The 20187-nt window shown below is 41.1% G+C and overlaps 3 protein-coding genes across 4 annotated transcripts in view; all 3 read left to right on the top strand.

Annotated features, from left to right (window-relative positions):
• Positions 1-47: 47 nt before the first annotated feature.
• On the top strand, positions 48-7130 carry LOC118124349 (leucine-rich repeat and immunoglobulin-like domain-containing nogo receptor-interacting protein 1). Of its 2 annotated transcripts, XM_047344161.1 has the most exons (4): positions 48-270; positions 1434-1565; positions 4428-4504; positions 4619-7130. In XM_047344161.1, the coding sequence occupies exon 4, from the start codon at positions 4642-4644 to the stop codon at positions 6475-6477; it is 1836 nt and encodes a 611-aa protein (XP_047200117.1). In that variant the 5' UTR covers positions 48-270; positions 1434-1565; positions 4428-4504; positions 4619-4641; the 3' UTR covers positions 6478-7130. The 2 variants fall into 2 exon arrangements, with proteins under 2 accessions (XP_047200117.1, XP_035037913.1); XM_035182022.2 differs by lacking the exon at positions 48-270 and having other exon boundaries at positions 1302-1565; positions 4648-7130.
• Positions 7131-7699: 569 nt separating this feature from the next.
• On the top strand, positions 7700-12601 carry vps72a (vacuolar protein sorting 72 homolog a). Its single transcript, XM_035183633.2, has 6 exons — positions 7700-8079; positions 9678-9830; positions 10342-10462; positions 10572-10748; positions 11446-11590; positions 11731-12601. Exons 1-6 carry the CDS (start codon positions 7963-7965, stop codon positions 12119-12121), a joined length of 1104 nt encoding a protein of 367 aa, XP_035039524.1. The 5' UTR covers positions 7700-7962; the 3' UTR covers positions 12122-12601.
• A 6070-nt stretch (positions 12602-18671) lies between these two features.
• Positions 18672-20187, top strand: part of LOC118125285 (ras/Rap GTPase-activating protein SynGAP) — a 35911-nt gene continuing 34395 nt past the window's right edge. Inside the window, exon 1 of the mRNA XM_035183731.2 lies at positions 18672-20094. The gene's annotated coding sequence lies outside the window, so the exon portion shown is untranslated. The remainder of the gene's footprint in view (positions 20095-20187) is intronic.

The raw sequence follows: 20187 nt of genomic DNA, 5'->3' as shown, positions 1-20187 counted from the left end.
AAATGTTCAATCATTTCTATTCGTTTCTCGGATTTCCAGTTGAAATATGGGAGAAACTCAGAAAAACACCATCTACAGGAGGGAAATTCCCAGAAACCACAGCCGGCATCACTACGGGGATGATAGTACGTCAGGAGGATATTATGCAACGTGGAACTTTGATTTGGTGGAGGCCGTATAATTGGCGTTGATCTCTGATCTCTCCTCTTCCTGAATCCGGGGTTGGACGGAGATTCGCTGATGAGCACAGCGTCCCCGAGGTACCAGATGGTGAGTTCCTGACTCAGCAGTGGCCTCTTCTTCTGTGGTGAGCGTGCATCTTTCCTGTCGACACACACACACTCACTCCTCACATAATCCTGCAGCACTGAGACGGGACGTCCCACTCACACACCTGATTGTTTCCATTCTTCTGTTGCTTTAAACTTTTTTATAGAATCTGCAGCCAGCGTTAATATAAGGTAACTGAAAAAGATTCCTACATGGAAAGAGGACTGTTCCTTCACTGATACAGTTTTTAAAATATATATTCACCAATAGTAAATATGTGGTAATGCCATGAATATAATGATAGAGATACCATGTGTTGTGTATCCCCCCCTGATCTCAGTGCTTTGTCGGTCTGTGACACCAAACTTGTATTTAACCTGTTGTTGTGTAGTTTTCATATTGGATCTGCAGAAATATAATCATTGGCTAAAGATACGATAAGATGAAACTTTATTGATCCCTCACTGGGGAAATTCACTTGTTACAGCAGCAGAGTCAGTACGAGATAGACAAGAGAATAAAAGTGAAAAAGGCAAAATAATAAAAAATAAAATAAAATAATACAGAATATGTACATAATATACACATCTCAGCTTGTATAGAAAAGTGCTTCAGTAATGTTAATTTACTAATCACTGATCAATGATATAACTGTAGCCTCAGAGCCTGTGTCCACTACATTTTGGTTTGATTTAAATAATGAATGTTCACCTCACTCATCATCCGCCAAGTGATCATTGATTGTTCAATTACTGTGTTAACCTGCAGCACTAAACCATGAATTTACAAAAAAAAAAATTAGTATATAGATCACAATCAAACTTTCAAACGGCTGCGAAGGAGAGAAAGATAAAAGATATTCTTTAAGTGTCAGTTCTTAAATTCGTGCCCATCTGGTGTTGCCCCCTAAATCTCTGCGTTTGGCCGACCTGTGCCTGCCTCCTGTCATCCAGCGCAGCGCGTTGGATGCTGTCCAGCAGCTAGTGCATATAATCCCCCAGCATGCACTTGCGCGTCCAGAGCCAGATTGTTGTTGTTGCCATGAGGACAGCAGAGCAACAGGGGAACTGAACTGCAGCATCACAGCGCCTCCAGTTGGAAAATATCACAATGGGAGGATGAGGCGTTTTTCTCACCGTGCGTGTGTTTCTCTCACGTTGCAGGTTTCATCTGGATGTTTTTCTGAGGCAGGGAAAAGTGACGTACTGCAAACAGACTCTGGTGGTTTTTCTTTTAACTACAAAACTGTGAAACTGGAGCCATCACAACGAGAAGCCCTCCACAGTGAAGAGACGGTGAGTCACAGTACTTGATTTTCCTCCTTCTTTACTTGAAAATTGCTGCAATTTTGTGTTGTTTTTTTGTGTGACATAATTTGAGTTATTGAGCTTCAGCTGTAAAGCCACAGCAAGTGACTGCAATTCAACCGTTGTGATCCCGGAGGAGTTCAGGAGCAGTCAGCCTCCATCACTCCAGCTTCTTTCATCAGCAGCAGTCAGACTGTAATACACAGGGTCCATTCAAATATCAGGACGAAGGGGGTCATTTCCTCCTGCCTCACTCTGTCCTGTTTGTTCGATGACATCTTGAATGTCAGACCAAGTTTCCTCGGCCGCCACAAGTTTCAAATTGAGATGATTTATGTGGGAAATCACCGGGAGATTTAAATTAAATCAATAATTGTGGCGCCAAAACAAATTAGTTTGCAGGGATGAGAAAAAGCACAAAATAACATTCACTCTTTACATGACTAATATTAAATTTTCCTAATATCTCTACTGATGATGTATCTGCAGTCAGTCATCCTGTTGTTCCTCTTGTATCGTCTCTGTCCACACACGCTCTTTAAGTGTTGCATCCTCCTCCACAACAACATGTGAGGGGAGCTGCCAAAGCTGAGGGTGGCTTCCCACTAGAAGGTGTTATGTATATTTTTCTTTCTTCTCTCGCTCTCTTGGTGGCTGATATGTGAACAGCACATTTTGTCCGAGGAGCTGCTGCATTAGTCATTTCTTTTTACAGACTTACAGTTTGTCTGCTGCCTCAGATTCTTGTTTCCACATGAGAATAAATCAACTGTTTACGTATTTCCTGTGACGTGACCATCGCTGGAATTCATTACTTGTGATGGTCATGAAATATGTGACGGTAACGTTTAAACAGTCACAGTCGACTTTGATGCAGTGACAGAAAAATCCTGCAGATGGTCAACATCCCTGCATTTCTCCAAACTAGTACACTGATGTAGTTCTGCGTCTGCTGCCCCCTAGTGCTGGGTTTAGAAACTGTTTAAATAAAATGAGTTGATTGGATATGTAGCAGTTCCATAAACAGCCATAATATTAAACCTAGAAATGTCCTATTTCTATATCGATGCTATTATTCTTGTTATTTTTATTCAATATGATTTAATCTGTGTTTAAAGTTTTTACAATTTGTATTCACTCGAGTTCCTCTAGATCTGAGCATATACCTGAAATATATATTTTTTATGTTTTATCTTAAATCCAAGAGAGGTTTTATTATTTTATGTGTTTTAGAAAATAAAGCATATTGAAAAAGGCTGAAATTCAATAAAAAAAATTTGATGTGGCCACATTTGGAGCAGAAATAAATATTAAAAGATCTTTGTGAAATATGACACTTTTAAAACAATATTAAATATAAGTCATGAAAATGTTTCTATTGTATTGATCCTTTTCCCCTTCTTAAATGGAAGCTTAATATATTTAGCATACTAATAATTGTAATGATAATAAATATTTATTCCTATGGCACCTTTCAAAACCAAAGTTGCGAGGTGCTTCACAAAAGAAAATTGATTTGGAAAGATAAATCATAGAAAAGACAGATCACACTCAGCAATGCAGTAAAAAAAACAGATAAAAGAGCAACAATAAAACAATAAAAAAACACAGAGGAATAATAAATTCTAAATGAAATGCAATTTCATTTCATTAGAATGCAATTTTGATCCGTTATTACACCATCATCTAATAAAAGCAAAATCTTGTATGTATAGTTTGTATGTATAAGCTGTGAGTGATATTTAGCGTTAAATGCCACCACACGTCCTCATCAGTATGTTGCTTCTACATTATTCTGCATATAAATAAAATCTATTTGCCCTGAAAGATGCAGAACATAATGGAAAATGGCAAAAGTGCTCTTTTAAATCCGCCTGCAAACAGCCTTCCCTGTAATCACAACATCTAATAAACAAAACATGACATACTCAATGTAACAAATGCCTGGGAAATGCTGCCACTTTGATATTGTAATTTGTCCAGGAGACGGATGATGTTTGCAGTAATTGTGGACCCGCAGATAATTGAGCATTTAAGTCCGTGTGATGCTTCATTTGGTGCAAGGTTACACCGTCTCCCTCTTTCTGCTTTCAGACTGCATGAATCAAACAAGAGAGGACAATCTGTCGTGACAACCTGTTCCTGCTTTTCATGTGATTCATTCCCGGCAGAGCTGTCAAGTTGAAATAAAAACCATCCACAGGACGGCGGGCCTCTTAGATGAGTCAGTCTAATGTAGCATCATTAGAGTTGCATAAAGTTGTGTATAAGGGGATAAGCTCTGCTGATTGATTGGTGTTGCTCTTGTAGAGGTCAGACATTTAATTAATGGTGGTTTAGACGTTTAGAGGTTTATTGTGGTTAAATCACAGCCAGACGACTTGAGTCTCACAGAACAGCTACAAATTAAAATCTCTACTTAAAATGTTGAGTGTGCTTTTCATAAACTAAACTACAACTTGTTGAAATATAGTGAGGTTTTTTGTACGTCTGTGGTGCCAGCAGCAATATTTGGTACAAAAACCTACAACCAGAGAATGGAGTGCTTAGTTGAACTTTGTATATGTATATGCTGTTAATAGAGCACAAACCTCATAGATATCAGTACCCTAAATGTGCCTGAATTTTTCCATCAAACCATTCTTCGAAAAATGTAGGAACCTGTCAAATAATGTATCTCACAATGTTAGAAAAAAATATTCCAAAATTGAAAGACTTCTGTCCTGACTCATACCACATCTTTCTACCAAGTTTCGTGGCTATCATCATCATCATCATCATCATCATCATCATCATCATCATCATCTTCCAACATCTGACAACGTCCTTCCTGTCTTATTTTGTCTCCAGTATTTGTGAGTCTATGAAGACAGGCCCAACATCAGCAGCTGTTGGGTTATGAAAAGCTACTTCCTGTTCACTGAGAGGTAAGAAAAAGGCATTTAATACATATTACATATTTTCAGTTTGTTGAATTATTGTGTTGCAGGAAGTTGAATTTTCCTGACGTGACATGAATCCCTCTCTCACTCTTTCCTCAGCTGCCTCTCTCTCTCTCACTCGCATGCAGGCACGTCACCAGATGTCCGAGGCGTTTTCTCTCCACCGACGCCTGTGCTGGGGAGTTCTCTACTTGTTGGCAGTCGGAGTGGCGTTGACCTCAGAAACACGCCGGCCGTGTCCACAGTCCTGCCGCTGCGACGCCGAGCTGCTGGAGGTGAACTGCTCTCGCGGCCAACTCAGCACGGTGCCTGACGATCTCCCTCAAGACACTAAGACACTCAACTTAACGCACAATAACATAAAGACTCTGGTGCATCAGCAGTTCCAGAGTTTGACACAACTTTTGGACTTGGATTTAAGCGACAATCTTCTGGCTGTAGTTGAACTGGAGGCCTTTCTCGGCCTGCGAAGCCTGCTGACGCTGCGTCTGGCCCGCAACCGCCTGAAGATTATTCCTGTTGGAGCGCTTGCCGGTTTGCCAAACCTGCAGCTACTGGACATCAGCAGCAATGAGATCCTCGTTCTCCTCGATTTCACTTTCCGTGACTTGGCGGCCCTGCAGTGTCTTATAGCAGCGGATAACGACTTTGTTTTCATCTCACATCAAGCTTTCGCTGGACTAACCAGTTTACAGGAGCTGCACATCGATGGCTGCAACCTCACTGCTGTGCCGACGGAGGCGCTCACACAGCTCGGCGTGCTGAGGAGCCTTCGCTTTCACCGCCTGGGCCTCACCACGCTGCCAAACTATTCTTTCCATCATCTCGTGCGCCTCAAGGTGCTGGCCATTTCTCATTGCCCCTGGTTGGAGACGCTGACAGGAAACAGCCTCTTCGGCCTAAACCTCACATCCCTCACTATCACACACTGCAACCTCAGTGCCGTGCCCTACGTCCCCTTGCATCATCTTGTTTATCTCGTACGCCTCGACCTTTCCTTTAATCCGATCACTCACATTCACGGGAACCTGCTTGGAGACTTGCTGCGGCTCCAGGAGCTCCATCTGGTCGGCGGATCGTTGCTACGCATCGGAATCGGAGCATTCCGGGGGCTAGCACATTTCAAGTTGCTGAATGTATCTAGAAACCTTCTCACCACGCTCGAGGCAGGTGCTCTTCAATCAGTGGACGCCCTAAAAACTCTGGGGCTTGATAATAACCCACTGGCATGCGACTGCCGTTTGCTGTGGGTGGTGCGAAGACGCCTGCACCTGGACTTTGGCGGACAGTCACCCACTTGCACTACCTCTCTCCAGCTGGAGGCCTGGAATTTCCTGGACTTTTCTGACGCCGAGCTCCCGGGCCTGCTCACCTGTCGCCAGCCGCAGATTCTGAACCGCAAACCTCAAGAAGTGAAAGTAGATCAGGGACACACGGTGGTGTTTTACTGCGATGTGGAAGGTGACCCTCTGCCGTCTGTAAGCTGGCTAAACCCACTGCTAAGACCATTAACGCCTACTGGTAGAATACGGACTCTCTCTAATGGCTCGTTGGAGGTTCGCTATGTGCAGCCTCAAGACAGCGGCACTTATCTCTGCGTGGCGTCCAATGCGGCAGGAAATGACAGCCGGGCCGTCAGCCTTCGAGTCCGAGCCTTTCCATCGTCCTCTCGTTTTAAAGGTTGGTTCTCCCTCCCGTCTGCCGCTCCGGGGGTGAATGGAAATCAGAAACACCCATTTGATGTCAAGACTTTGCTGATAGCAGCAGCCATTGGGTTGCTTTCATTTTTCAGTTCTGTGAGTGTATGTTTCATTTTCATGTTCTTCTGGAGTAAGAGCAAAGGCCAACTAAAGCACACGGCCACCATCGCATACGTGCCACGCAGTGCTGTGTTGAGCAGTAACGGAGGCAAAGGAAACTATATGGAGACAAGCAGGTTTACCATGAAACTGATATGAGTCGATAAAGAAAATGTCAATTCTAAGCAATTCTAATAAATCACAGTTGATTTTTAACAGCATGTTCATTTGTGCGCAGTAGCTGAAAATGAATACTTTCATGTATGTGTGAGAACATTACCTAATATTTCTGTTGCAAAGAATTTTTTTTTGCTGCTTTCTGCTCTTCTGGGAAAAATAACAACCAAAGTCGATAGAATAAAAAATGCACAATGTAGATATATAAATGTATTTGTTGACTGCCTGCTGCAAATATTTCCCGTTGTTAAGGTTTATTCATAGAAACTATTTAAAATCTCATTACACAAATAGTAGAATACAACAGTTCATAGGCCTGTGTGGTTCAATTATCTTATGTTCTTTAATTTTTCAGTTTTATAGATATAGATATTGACTTATTAGAAAACAAGAAAATAACAGAGAAACCTTATGTTAAGGTTAATTTGTAAAACACTTGCATGTCTTTTCTATTGTAATTCATTTGTTTTTACATTGTTTTTGCTATTCTGATATTGGCATATTTACTACTGTACTCATTCTTTATCAGATCTGTGCACTGTATTTTTGTATGTTTTTATTTCCCCAATAAATCACTTCATGTGTCTTCTGTAAAAAAACAACAGCAGACATTAAACTTATTGTGCTTTCAAATATGTAAATTGTGGTGTCGTTATTCCTGTTCTCAGTCCACACACACACACACACACACAAACACACACACACAAAACATCAGGCACAGTTAATATCTTGTTTGCTGCTGCTGAGAACATTTTCACCGTGCAGATTTTCAAGGTAATTTTTCATATGACACCAGGAAGTCGCACAACACCTAAAATACAAATTACTTAAATTACACAAATGAAAGTAAAATGTGTGAGACAGTTGGTTACGTTAATTCCTGTTAAGATAAGATGATGAACAAAAATCATAATGTTCATCATCAAAGTGGTTCAGCCAAGTCATGTTGTTGCCATGGTAATACATCAGCTCAGCCTCCAGGCATCAACCATCACTAGTTTCCATGACGATAGAACCAAAGGAAGAACTACGTTGTTATCGTTAGTTTAATAAAAGTATGTAAACACATATACAAGGTAAAATATCATGTTAGTTTTGAACAAGCTGTGTTTTCAAGTCAAAATTAATAAATGATAAATGAAGAGCAATTTTATTGTGAATTTTATTGTGAACACACTTTTTTTTACCGTGAGCCGGAAGTACATCCCCTGCCCCGGAAGTGTTTCTGAAGGCAGCGGCTAGTGGCAGCTAGCACTAGCTTTGTATTTGGCTGAGACCACAACAACATTGTCTATCGTTTTAACGCGACTTTAAAGAGGATTAAACAGATATAAAACATCAATGCTAACATATAATCAAGTAACCACCGATAGTAGCGACGAAGTGATATAAACCCCCCCGTAGTTTACACAGGTTAGCACGAAGCTAGCTACCAGATTCATACCCGAAGGTAAGACATCTGCAGCCATGACTCTGGTGGTTGATCGCGAACCGAGGACGACTGCGGGGAACCGCATGTCCAAGTTACTGGACGCAGAAGAAGAGGACGAGTTCTACAAGACCACGTATGGAGGCTTTAACGAAGTGAGTGAGCCGATTCACACAGAGGGAGCTAATGTGTTAGCTTTAGCATCCAGTCAGCCTGCTGGAGGCGTTTCACTGCAGCACAAAGGGAGACGTTGTTAAATATGAGTCTTTATGAGGTTGTAGTTGACTTTAAATTCAAATTTACTGTATTAGTCCCTTAAGAGATAACCTGACACATGTAAAGTACATGATGAGAGGGTTCAGGGATGTGTGCATGAACCTTAGCTAAGATTGTTTTTATTTGATGAATTGGAGAAGACCCCACTAGTAGTGTGTTGTCAATTATGGAAAGAAGATATTATTATTTTTCTGCAGACAGACTCATCATTTCTTAACAGTCACAAATCAAAACATTAAAATAACTTTGCAGATCAATAGTGAATATTGATTGCTTGGGGAATATTGTGATAAGATTAAGCAATTGTTTTGTTTGGGAGAGGCCCAATGAGGTGTTTTGAATATTTATTTTATGGATATAATCTCACTTTAGTCTCCGTGAAAATAATCCCACCAATATCTTCTGAATGTAGGATTTTTTTGTATCTGTGTGCACGTTGTAACCTGGCAGCTGAGTGTGTGTTAATGTATTTCTGTTTGTCTCTGTATCGCTAAAAGTTATTCAATTTTAACTGTGGTCATGCAAAAAATTTCTGCTGTTAATCCTACATCTGACATTTAGGTGTTAGAAGATAAAACTTAACTCGGTGTATAAAAAAATTCTCGGTCTGCAGGACTTTGAGAGTGTGACAAATACATCTTAGCTTTGTCAGTTCTGAGAGTTGTCAAGTGTCCTTTACTTGTGTGTTACCAAGAGAAGTAAATACAAACACATTCAAAAATCAGATTTACATAAACAAATATATCTAACACGGAAAGCACACTAAAATGAAGTGTCTACAAAATGTCCCTTAGGTGAGACATGCGTCAGCTCTGGCATGCCAACATGATTCATTTGAAAACATGACCGCTACTCCAAAATATCTTGGCACTCCGTCTTTAGATCTGAAAAATCTTTGAAGACTGGATGAAAGTGTCAGTCTTTCTCGCTTTAGACCCAGAAAGAGAAGAGAAGCTACAGTATAACGGCCTTCAGATAAATGAAGTCTCAGAACATCACAAGCTTTACTGTAGCTACGTGATCGGAGGCTTATATTTTAAGATGCTGATTTGTTTTCCTCATTTCACAGTCGAGCTAATTTTCCTCTAACGGCTGTTGGATCAGCGGTCACCTTGTGTAGGGGCATTTGACAGTGACTGCTCTGATGTTCGTCTCAGCCGAGGGCGACAAGAGTTGATGGATCAAACGAATCCTGAGATGCCTCAGTCATTTCTCCTGACACTTTTAGAAAACGCTAGTCTGACTTATAATGTCAGTTTTTAACTTGTGACCAGCTTAGTAGTCACTGTAGCTTGTTTTGATTGCTCAATTAGGCTACTATGCAGGTTTTCTCCTATCTCTGCACTTTGTATTTACAAACAGACATTTTAGGGATTTAGTTTTACCCAACTGACCCTATAGGGGGTCAGGTAGTCTCTATTAATCCTATTTCATCACTTTAACACTGAATTGTTGTTCATTTTTTGTGTCCTTTTAGGAATCAGGAGATGATGAGTACCACGGAGAACATTCAGACACGGAGGACGAGGTGGACAGTGACTTTGACATCGATGAAGGAGACGAGCCAGACAGCGACCAGGAGGACGACGCGCCACGGCGGAAAAGCCGAGTTGTCACTAAAGCTTATAAGGTAACATCGTTTCAGCAGCTGTCAGAGTCTGAATCCAGTCCCTGCACTAAGACATGAATTTAGATGAGACCTTTTGAATGACTAAGCATTATTAATGACTTTCTTTTGTTACGAACATAGACATGGAAACTCTAAAACCAAATTTTCAAGCAGTTAGTTGGCAGCTATTTTTTTCTGTGCTTTATCTTTTGAGTATTTGTCTTAGCGTATGTGTTCTTTTGTATATTTTCACACTATTTCACATATGAACCACTTATCGCTGCTTTTTACTGTGGCTGCTCTGCAACCAATAGCACGTGCAGCTCCACTGGAGCAATTAGCTGCCAAATGCTATTCTTTCAAATGAAGCCATGGGAGCAGAAGGATAATTGATTTAGCTTTGCCACCACACTTCTGAATTAGATCACATTATGTGCACAAGAGTTTCTAACTTGCTGTTGGGAGAGTTGGGACTTTGCTGACTTGTCATACATGTACAAAAACTATGGCTTTTATTTTTGTTTAATTCAAGGAACCTATAAAGGTTGCGAAACCAAAACCCAAAAGACCGTCTGAGGAACTGAAGAAGACTGAGAAAACTAAAGTGGAGCTAAAAAGGAGGATTCCACCAGAATTCCAAGATTTTAGTGAAAGTAAGCGGGCTACACACCTCCCACAAAAACCACACAATTTCAGATGCATCCCCATAAACAAAATTCTTCTCTGGTTTTGTTTGAGCTGTATGCCTTAATCGTTTCATAGCTCGGAAGTCTGTGCGACAGTCCACCAGTGAACACACCAGAAAGACCAACCTGCGCTTGCAAGAGCGTCAGGACGCCCCTCGGAGGAGGAGAGGGGCTCATCGGGACCGGCCCCTTACCCAGGAGGAGCTGCTGGCTGGGGCCAAGATCACAGCTGAGCTCAACATTCGATCTCTAGGTAAGAAATTAATCAGAAGCAAAGAGAGTGTTGATAACAAATATTCAAGTATTTATGTTTACTTAAGTATATACATTACATTTTTATAAATTACCCCTTTTTTAAGCAGTAATTACCTGGGTTGCTAACACCATTTAACATATAACATAAATGATTTTCAATAAAACTATGTCTGACTTTCATCAGTGACATTTTTGCTCTTTACATCCATTTAATTGGGTTGATACAGCAAAATATTATATATAAATATTACTGTGCTTAAGTGACAATAGAAAAAGTTAGCTTACCAAATTGAAAGTCTAAGTATCCTTGAAATAACAGTATGTTGAGTAATATTTCCTCATAAACCGACATTATACCTGATATGGTTAGTGACGTGTTTATTCCATAGCCTGTGCAAGAGCTAAAGACATTTCAGAATATGAATGTAAAGAGGAATATGTATGCGAGTATGTGTTGGAACAGATGTCACCAACTTTATTCAGAATATTTATGAATCCATGTAGCCCATCTGTTTGGCAAGGACATAACACCGAGTAAAGTAAATGTTGTATAATGATTAATTCAATAGTCATTGTTCTCACTAAATTAGTAATAATATGACATATTTTTTCTCAAGTTGTCTCAATTTTTTTCACTTAATTACAATAAGTCTAAAATATGGATTGTGCCTATTTCTTTGACTTTCTGCATGTAGAGAATTATGAGCGTCTGGAGGCTGACAAGAAGAAACAAGTCCACAAGAAGCGGCGTTTCGAGGGACCGACCATCCGCTACCATTCAGTCCTGATGCCCCTCGTGTCTCACTCAGTCCTGAAAGAGGAGAATGTGGATGTTGAAGGGTACGTATGAGCTCACGATAGACGTGGGTGACTTGAACGAAAAAAAAGAACTGGAAGAAAATGGAATTCATTATATATATTTGTAGCCCCGTGGTATGTTTCGGCAGCAATGTAATTTTTCAATTTGTCATTTTTCAAAGGTTGGATCAAGATGTTCCTCAGACAGCACCTCAAAACCCCACCACAGCGGCCCAGCAGGCTGCCGGGGGCTTGTGCTCCCGTACCTACATCACCTTCAGTGACGACGAGGCCTTCGAGGCGGCCTTTCTTCACAGCGCGCAGTCTAGTCCTCAGCTTCCCATCCAGGAGGTTTGTCCTGTCACCCACAAGGCCGCACTGTACCGAGACCCGGTCACCGATATACCCTACGCTAACACACGGGCTTTCCGCATCATCCGGGAAGCGTACCGCAAATACGTGGCCGCTCATGGATTTCCAAACACTTCGGGAGGGATGACGGGACTTGACTCCTCAGCGTCGAAGGGTGCTCGTCAGAAAGTGGTTGTCAAGCAGAGTGGGGTTGCAACATAGGTTGGACTTGTAAGGAGTTTAGGAAATCGGTTTGTTCAGGTACAGTCACTGGATTGTGTGACATGAGGGAAATATCATTAGCATTGGACATTTTTGGGCCGAGGAGTCACTGTGATGGTTACGTTACAGTTGCTGGAATAATAAATGGTAATATTTTGGAAATATTTTCATTGCAGTACAGCAACTCAGTGAAAAACCAACATTGTCAAACCAAACCAGTTGGTCTATTCCCCCCAAACTGCAGAAACAGTCTTACTTGTGATGTCTCTGTGAGTAAGAGTAAGAGTTCAGACTGAGCGCATGTAAACTTTCAACTTGTCTTTGGAATTCAAACATCGTTTACATCTGCACTTTGGCAGCTTTGATTCTTTTAAAATAATGATTTGCCTTTTTTTTTTTTTACTGTTCAGATATTTTGTTTCTACAAATGTACATACGTCTCAACTAAAAAAATAAATATTTGAAACTTTGAATAATTTATATTTACTCTCTCTATGAACTCTGGTTTATAACACATTTCATGAACATCAAACACTTAAACATCAGTTAGACTGAAATGACTCAGACAACAATGAACTGCAAAAAAACTGCAATGCAATCCGAATGCTATAGAGCTTAATATTTCCCAAAAATGTATTTTCTTCCTTCATTCCAAACCCTCACAGGAGACCAGGCTTTTTAAAGCTATGAATACTTGCATCCATTTCTCATTGCTCAACTTTAAAAGAGGCTTTGAAATACAGAAAACCTTGTATTGTTTGTTTCTGACAAATAATGACATTTTAATGTCTTTGTTCAATGTTTCTTAATGTTTAATAAGACTTCAATTTCATCTATTGGTAACTTCCAGACATTAGGTGAAATATGACATTGAATAATGTCTAAATAAGCCATAAATTTACAAGCATTTGACTACATTTGTTATAGATTTATTAAGGTGAAATGTGTTGTTTTCTGTTCAATGTCAAAATTGTCTGAGCTCCAGTCTTGAGTGTTACAGCAAAGAACACTGTTGGACTTCCAGGACCTTCAATTAGTTTTAATTTATTCTCTCAGGGTTCATTCACTGAGGAACAGAGTCACCCTGAACTCCACTTAGTGCTCGACTAGCGTTGGACCTTTCGACCCCCTCGAAAAGGGAGCACTCCCCTTCACAGCGTCTCGCAGCTTTTGGCCATCTCAGCCTTTCTCATTTTTATATAAAACCCCACTGAGAAACAAAACAAAATGTAAAGGTTTTGTCCAGCAGCTTTTCAGGGTGTGAGGGTAAAATCCACACTTCAAAAATACAATAAAAATACCTACAGTGTGTTTATTAGGATAAAACCATCAAGGTTGAGCAGATGCTCGTGCTTCAGCTGGTCACGTGATGGACGAGGATGACCTTGAATTCTTTTCAGGTACCAGTCCTGCTGCGTCTGCCTTCATGTCACTGAAGCCTCCAGCAGATGGTTCAGGCAGAAAATTTCTACCTTTTGCAGGAAGGCTCCCAAATTTCTGATTTGACATTTCTGCCAAAGGGACCGAGCTGCACTCGAGCATATTTTCTCCTGCTGAGCCTGTAATGTCCTGATGATGTTCAACAGAGCATCTCGCTAAACAGTCGGCCACGTCTTCATTCGGTTTTAAGTAACCAGGCCTTTTCATGCCTGATGTTCTTCAGCTCTTTTATGTCTCTACTGCTCAGGAGAAAATGCATTTTACATGACCTTATTTAGAATCCTCGTCCCTGATCTAAGACCAACTACTGTGGATGCTTCATATTTCTTTAAACGTAGTCTGGTTCGTGGATTTAGAAAATGGAAATTTTGCCTTTTTATAATTTAAAGTATAAATCAGTTGCAAGATGAATGTCTTTGAAACTAAATGTCCATCCTCCATAATAATCTACACAGGCTTTGAGTATGACGTGCATTCACAATGGTAAAGTGTCAAATGCAAGAAGCAGGAGAAGCTGCTGACACTTTATTAACCAATAAGATGGTATTAAAATGGCTCCAGGTTCACCTAACGTTCATATTCTTTTAATCTGCTAAGTATTCATTTTTGATTAAGTGAATAATATTTTCGTCGATAAAATGGTGAAAATCGTCCAAGAAAAGCATCAAAGCCTCAAAACTGAAAAGCTAGAAACACTTTTTATTTTGTTATCAAAAAACGACCATTCATTTAACGGTTAATCGCTGAAGCTTAACGAATATTTCACATACAAAAAATTTAAAAACACATTTGTCTGTCTGCTCGGGAAGTTTGACATTATTTACACAACATTCTAAATAGAACCTGACGGACACATACGTTTATTTTCATATTGGTATCAAGCACCTATATACGTATTTGCTGATATGTACCAATACAGAATAATGCAAAAAAAGGTGCAAATTTATGTTTGAATTTCACATTAAAAGATGTGTATTTTTTTTATTCAAGTTCTATATATTTAGGTGTATTTGTGTTTTGTTTTTTATTTAAAGTTTATAGATTAAACATTAAACCGCGAATATATTTCTTTGACATAAGGGTTTGATTACGACGTCTTTGGAATCAATGCCAAATGTATATTTATATGTTGGCCGATATATCAGCGTCAGAAATTCTTTACTCCTCAAATGTTGTCATCATTCCCAAAAAGCCATATGGGTTGTGCTCTAGTCAAATATACTGTATTAGTTCCTCTTAGTATACAAAGATAACGTATGTTGTTAAGTCTGTTGCTATTATACAAACAGCTAAACCAGCATATAGTACATAATATATACAGTTAGGAACACAGGAGGATTTCTTTCATGTTTCAAAGAGCTCAGGCTGTTGTTGGATGTGTTAATGGATATCTGTCACTTAGCTCAGCTGTAGATAGACAGTGCATTTATTAAGACGCCGATCCACTGAAAGGAATAAGTGAATAATACATTACTTTAACCTAATTTGCAAAAACATGAATATTCTATCATAGTTATCATTTTTTACCAAAATTGAGGAGAGGGGGGGGTAGATCAAACAAGGGCAGGGCTGAAGATAAGAGATACAAATCTCTGTCACCACTCAGTCACATGGTCTCCGTCATGATGCAAACGGTGCTGGTGATGTGAAGAGCAGAGGCGGACCGGCCATCTGGAAGCCGTCCTGGTGGGCAGTCCGACTCCCGACCTCGCTTGCACTGTATGCTGAGTTGACAGCTTTCCATACAGTCTATGTGCATGACAGACCAGACTGGCTGTACTCTTGTATTAATCATGAGAATCTGCCTGACAGTTTAACACAGAGCGACAGAATAAAATCCCCTCTGACGGAACCTAACACCACAAACCGATGGAGGATGAGTTCTGCTGACAGCTACACACACAGTTTGGAAATCACAAAACTCCAGAGTGGAGGGATCGGCCCCCTGCAAAGATGGCGAGGGGTGTGGGGGGGGGGACGCAAAGAGTCAATGTCTCATGTAATTTCCCCAGACTTTGATGGTGAAGCACAAATTGTAATCAAGCACAGGCTGCACGCACAGTTCGTGCCATGTCCTCTGCACGATTGTTGTCACATAATTTCACAGTAACAACCCCTGTGTTCAGCACACTGAGGTCCTCGCAGTCTGAGGGACACAGATTTTCAAAGAGCAACGCTGCGCAAAAAAAAAACATGTGAAAAAGGGGGTTTGCGGAGTTATTATGGTGTCGCTTTACATTCACACCAGCAGCAGCAGGCACCACGTTGGGAGAAATGTATTTATTTTTATCGTGCCTTTTCAATTCCGATCAACCCCGATGCGTCTTTAAAAGCGCCCGCTGCCCACACACTGAGCCGTTGGCTTCGGTGAAGAAGGAGACAAAAAACACATTAATTAAAAAAAAACAAAAACAAGTTACCCCCTAAAGCGATGATGATGAATTCAGTGTCAGCCGATGTCTCTGGTGGATACACGAATGAAATGAATGAAGTTATATCATTAGGCTGGTATAGTGTTTTAATTTGACGTTTCTGAAACACTCCTCACATCATCTGCGCCGACAGAACACCGAGCGCTTTGTCTCCCACATAGTGCACAGTGCATATGGTACCAAGTGAACAGTTTTCAGAATAGGAAGAGAGGGAACTGCATTATCACTCGTTCTCGTGTGGTAGTTGCCATGGAGACGAGTGTAGGTGGTGTACTGTGCTGTACTCCTTCCCTTGTCCTCTCCCCTCTTCTGTTGCCCACCCTCTCTGCTCTGCTATCTGCAACATCCAGCGCAACTTTCATTCCTTCATATTTGCTCAAGTCCTTCCTGCCACATTTGCATTGTTTGCATCGGGCAGTTTCCTCCAGCTCTTACTCATATTAAATATACAATAGGCTGTAATTTAATTGAAAAGAAAGCAATAAACTGGTAAAAAAAAAAATTGTTAAGATGGATTGCAAACACTTTAGAAGCTGTTGATTTTGGATTTGAAATATTTAAATGAGCATCATTATTTACTCATTTAAAAAGAATATAATATCTAGTTACATATTCTATGACGGATGGCCTTAAATGTTAAATATTTTCCTTATTCCGTGAATTTGTTTCTTGCTGAGCCTCCAAACTCTAATACTGTATCTTCATCATCAGTCTCTTCTTTTTGCAGACCAGCTATTTCTTTTTATCAGTTTCCATGGCGATGTGTGAGTCTGTTTCTGACTATGTGTGTGTGAGAGTGAATGAGTGAGGTTTGAGAGTGAAAGAGTGGAGCTGTGTCATTTCCAGTTTATATTTTTGGTGCATTTATGAGGACTGCATGTGCCACCCAGTGTCCCCAGTTAGGATTTTGAAAAAACTGTAATAAAACATGATTTTAGCCTTTTCCCGTGCGATTTGTCAAACCTGCTCATTTCATACCAGCAAGAGAAATGAAAATGTCTGAAGAAAAATCACTTAAGTAATTCTATTTTAACCACGTGAATTACAGCCACATCACAGTCTGTAAACGCAACAAAGAACACAAAGATTTTTTATTTTATTCTTAGATTGAGCCTATAATGTTTTATTCAAATAAAAAACGTCATTATTACTCATTTCTTCCACCGTTTCATACCCACAGTTTATCATCATGTTAGTGATCTTATGACAAAAAACATAACTGGGTTACACCTCCATTATCTGGGATTTATGTAATTCTGTTTTTATATATGTATATATACAAGCCCACGGAATGATCTATGACACATTCGGGATTTAGCAATTAGCAATACACATTTATGCAACATGTTCACAAATAGCAGATATCAAAATAAAAACCCTCTCGACCAGAGACGTTGCTGTTGCCTCCACACTTCTCCACCTAAATGGACAGTTTTGTCGGACTGGCATTTTCTCAGTGACCAGAATAAAACTGGGTGCAGACTAATAAAATCCAAATGAGTCACGCAGACACACAGATCTCTCCTACATTTGGGCGATTAGGTTTCTTTTCAACAGAGAAAATGTCACTGAGCGCCATTAAGGACCATGTGCACTGAGAGAGTTTGACTCTTTCTCCATTAAGCGATGCCTTCTCGCAGGACACCCATGTAAGAAATAAAAAATCGAACGTCTAACTCTGTGCAAAAAAAGGCAGGAGCTCAAAAAACGTTCAGCAATCTGCGTTAGTCAAATCAAGTGTGTACATTCTAACTTTCAACTCAGCAAGAAAAAACTGTCTTCACACTGAATTTCTCTACTAATAGGACTATGTATACTATAGCTTCTTTATGTGCATTTAACTTGTATTGATACAACTTTTTGATGTCTCATCAAGCAAAAAAAAAAGAAATTGAATATAAAATCATCCTAGTGATGTTTTCACTAGTGTGTTTCATCTTAATTGTACGATTTGTTGTTTTCTTTACCCTTGAATGGGTCCTTTATATTTAAATACTTTATATTAACATCGGGAGCTGGTCCTCTCTATGGAGGCCGCCATGTTTTTTTTTTTACAGTAGCCCAAAGAGGCCAAACTAAACATCTTATGAGTTTTTATGACAGCTGAAGGCTACCACAGGTTCTCCTTCATGTTTGGAAGGGGCGTGTGAGGTGAGGGGTGTTCAGCTGCAACATGACACTTCACCTCTAGATGTCACTAAACTCTACACACGAAAGCTTTAAGTTTAAAGAGTGAGTTTTGCTCCATAGGGAAGTTTATGGTTCTAAACTCTTTTATGGACAGAAAATGAAATGACAAACATTTGACAAACAGCAAAACATGTAACACTTCTGATTATGTGTTACCTTCACTCTGTGCACTAAATCAAGATTTATTGATATTGTCATCGATGGAAATTATATTGCGATAAGTATTGATATTGTCTTATGTCCCAGCCCTGCACAGACCCATTCCTACATAGTGAACCAGAGTCTTTTGGTGGGTCCCTGGTGACATTGTTATCATATGTGTTTAGTCCCAGCTATAGAATGAGCTGTTTAATCACTTGTCACTAATGCACCTCGCAGCTGCTTAAAACACATCAAAATGTTTGTCCTGATGGAACCCCAGAAATATTAAATCCATTCCCCCACCTCTTCAAAATAAGTTCACTCTGCAAACTCGGCATCGTGATTGATTAAAAGTGCATCCTCCTCCTCCGGATGCGTTTTACTCGCTCTCCGCAGTCCAGAAGTAACTTCAGTGAACTTTGTTCGGGTGATGGCTCGGTGCAGTGGGCGGTGGGTCCGGGCTCGGCTGTCACACACTCCAGAGCTGGAGCAGCGCAGGGCGGACTCTGCTGCTGCTGCTGCTGCCTTCGGAGGCGGTGGTTTCTCTCTCTCTCTCTTCTCTATCTCGCGCGCTATCTCCGCCCTCCAGGGAGAGACTACTACGTTTACCCAGCGCCTTTTATTCTCCTCCTCCTCCACCTCCTCCTCCGCCTCCTTCACGCACTGCTGTTAAACGGAGATGAGGTGTGACGGACGGAGCGATCACTGAAGGACGCGCCCGGCTCCAGATCCACCTGCCCGGGATGAATTTGTGGATTATTCTGGGGACGTGGTGGCGCCGCGCAGGCTGAAGCACCGACGCTTTCCGAGATTAAATCAACCGAGATAGACACAAGGAGCCCCCCCCCCCCAAAAAAAACAAATGTGGCAGGTATTGTGGAGATGCTGCTGCTGCACATCTTCGTCATTCCGCCTGTAAAATAACCTCTGGGATGTTTATTTTGGATGCGTTTTTGGTTTTAGTGCGCGCGCCGTGCGGTAGCCTTGCGCAGAGTTGGCTTCATCCTCGTTTCAACATCACTCATCGCTAACGTGCAGAGGGGGGTGGGGGGGCCGTGGGTGCAGCCACTCACAATGCGTGCGCTTTGTTTTAAATGTAAGATATAAGTGACAGAGGATGAACTAATTGGCTCCGTGGATCATTAGAGCTCCAGCGCCTGACAGGAGCTCCCATCATGGCCAGATACTGAAGCGAGGCAGGGGCCGTTTGAAGTCACATGTGCCCAGAACAAACAAGTAAGATGACAAGAGCCGTCCTCGCAGGAGAGTGTCTTTATTACCGAGGAAGCTGCGTTGGGATCACATCCGAGTTCCTGGATTGCAACAGAGTTGGAGGGACAGGGAGCGGAGGGAGAGGAGAGGGAGGAGAAGCAGAGGAGAGCTGCTGAGCTGCACCACGGAGATGATGGACAAGCTGTGGCTCCAGTGATGGACTGAGCTGAAGGTGATTTTAATAAAACGAAGAAGGGATCCTTTTGACACTTTCATTCACACCTGACGTGCATGGACACACAAGCAGCTTAGGTGAGAGGAGCCGCCCACTTTGAACCCAACAAATTGGCCCAATGGTTGAAATACAGCTCCAGGTGGACGACGCCGGCCTTGATCTGGAAGCCGTCTCTCAGGTCTGCACAAACTGATTCTACAAGTAAAACCTGGAACCTCAGCCCCTTTCCCCAAGTGCCCTGGAAACCCCCACGGGATTCAGTCTGCAACCACAGATGTAACAAGTTGTCAAGTTTGCGTCACCAGGGAGTCCTGAGATTTTGGGTAAGTGTGGGAATCTGAGTTCCATGCCCCAAAACGTAAAAGTATTTCAGAGATAGATACCCCATGTCCGAGTGAAGCGTTAGAGTCAGCTAG

This window comes from Hippoglossus stenolepis, chromosome 17, assembly GCF_022539355.2.
Source record: "Hippoglossus stenolepis isolate QCI-W04-F060 chromosome 17, HSTE1.2, whole genome shotgun sequence".
NCBI lineage: Eukaryota > Metazoa > Chordata > Actinopteri > Pleuronectiformes > Pleuronectidae > Hippoglossus > Hippoglossus stenolepis.
The sequence above is the reverse complement of the archived record's forward strand: the minus strand, read 5'-3'. Positions and strand labels throughout refer to the sequence as shown.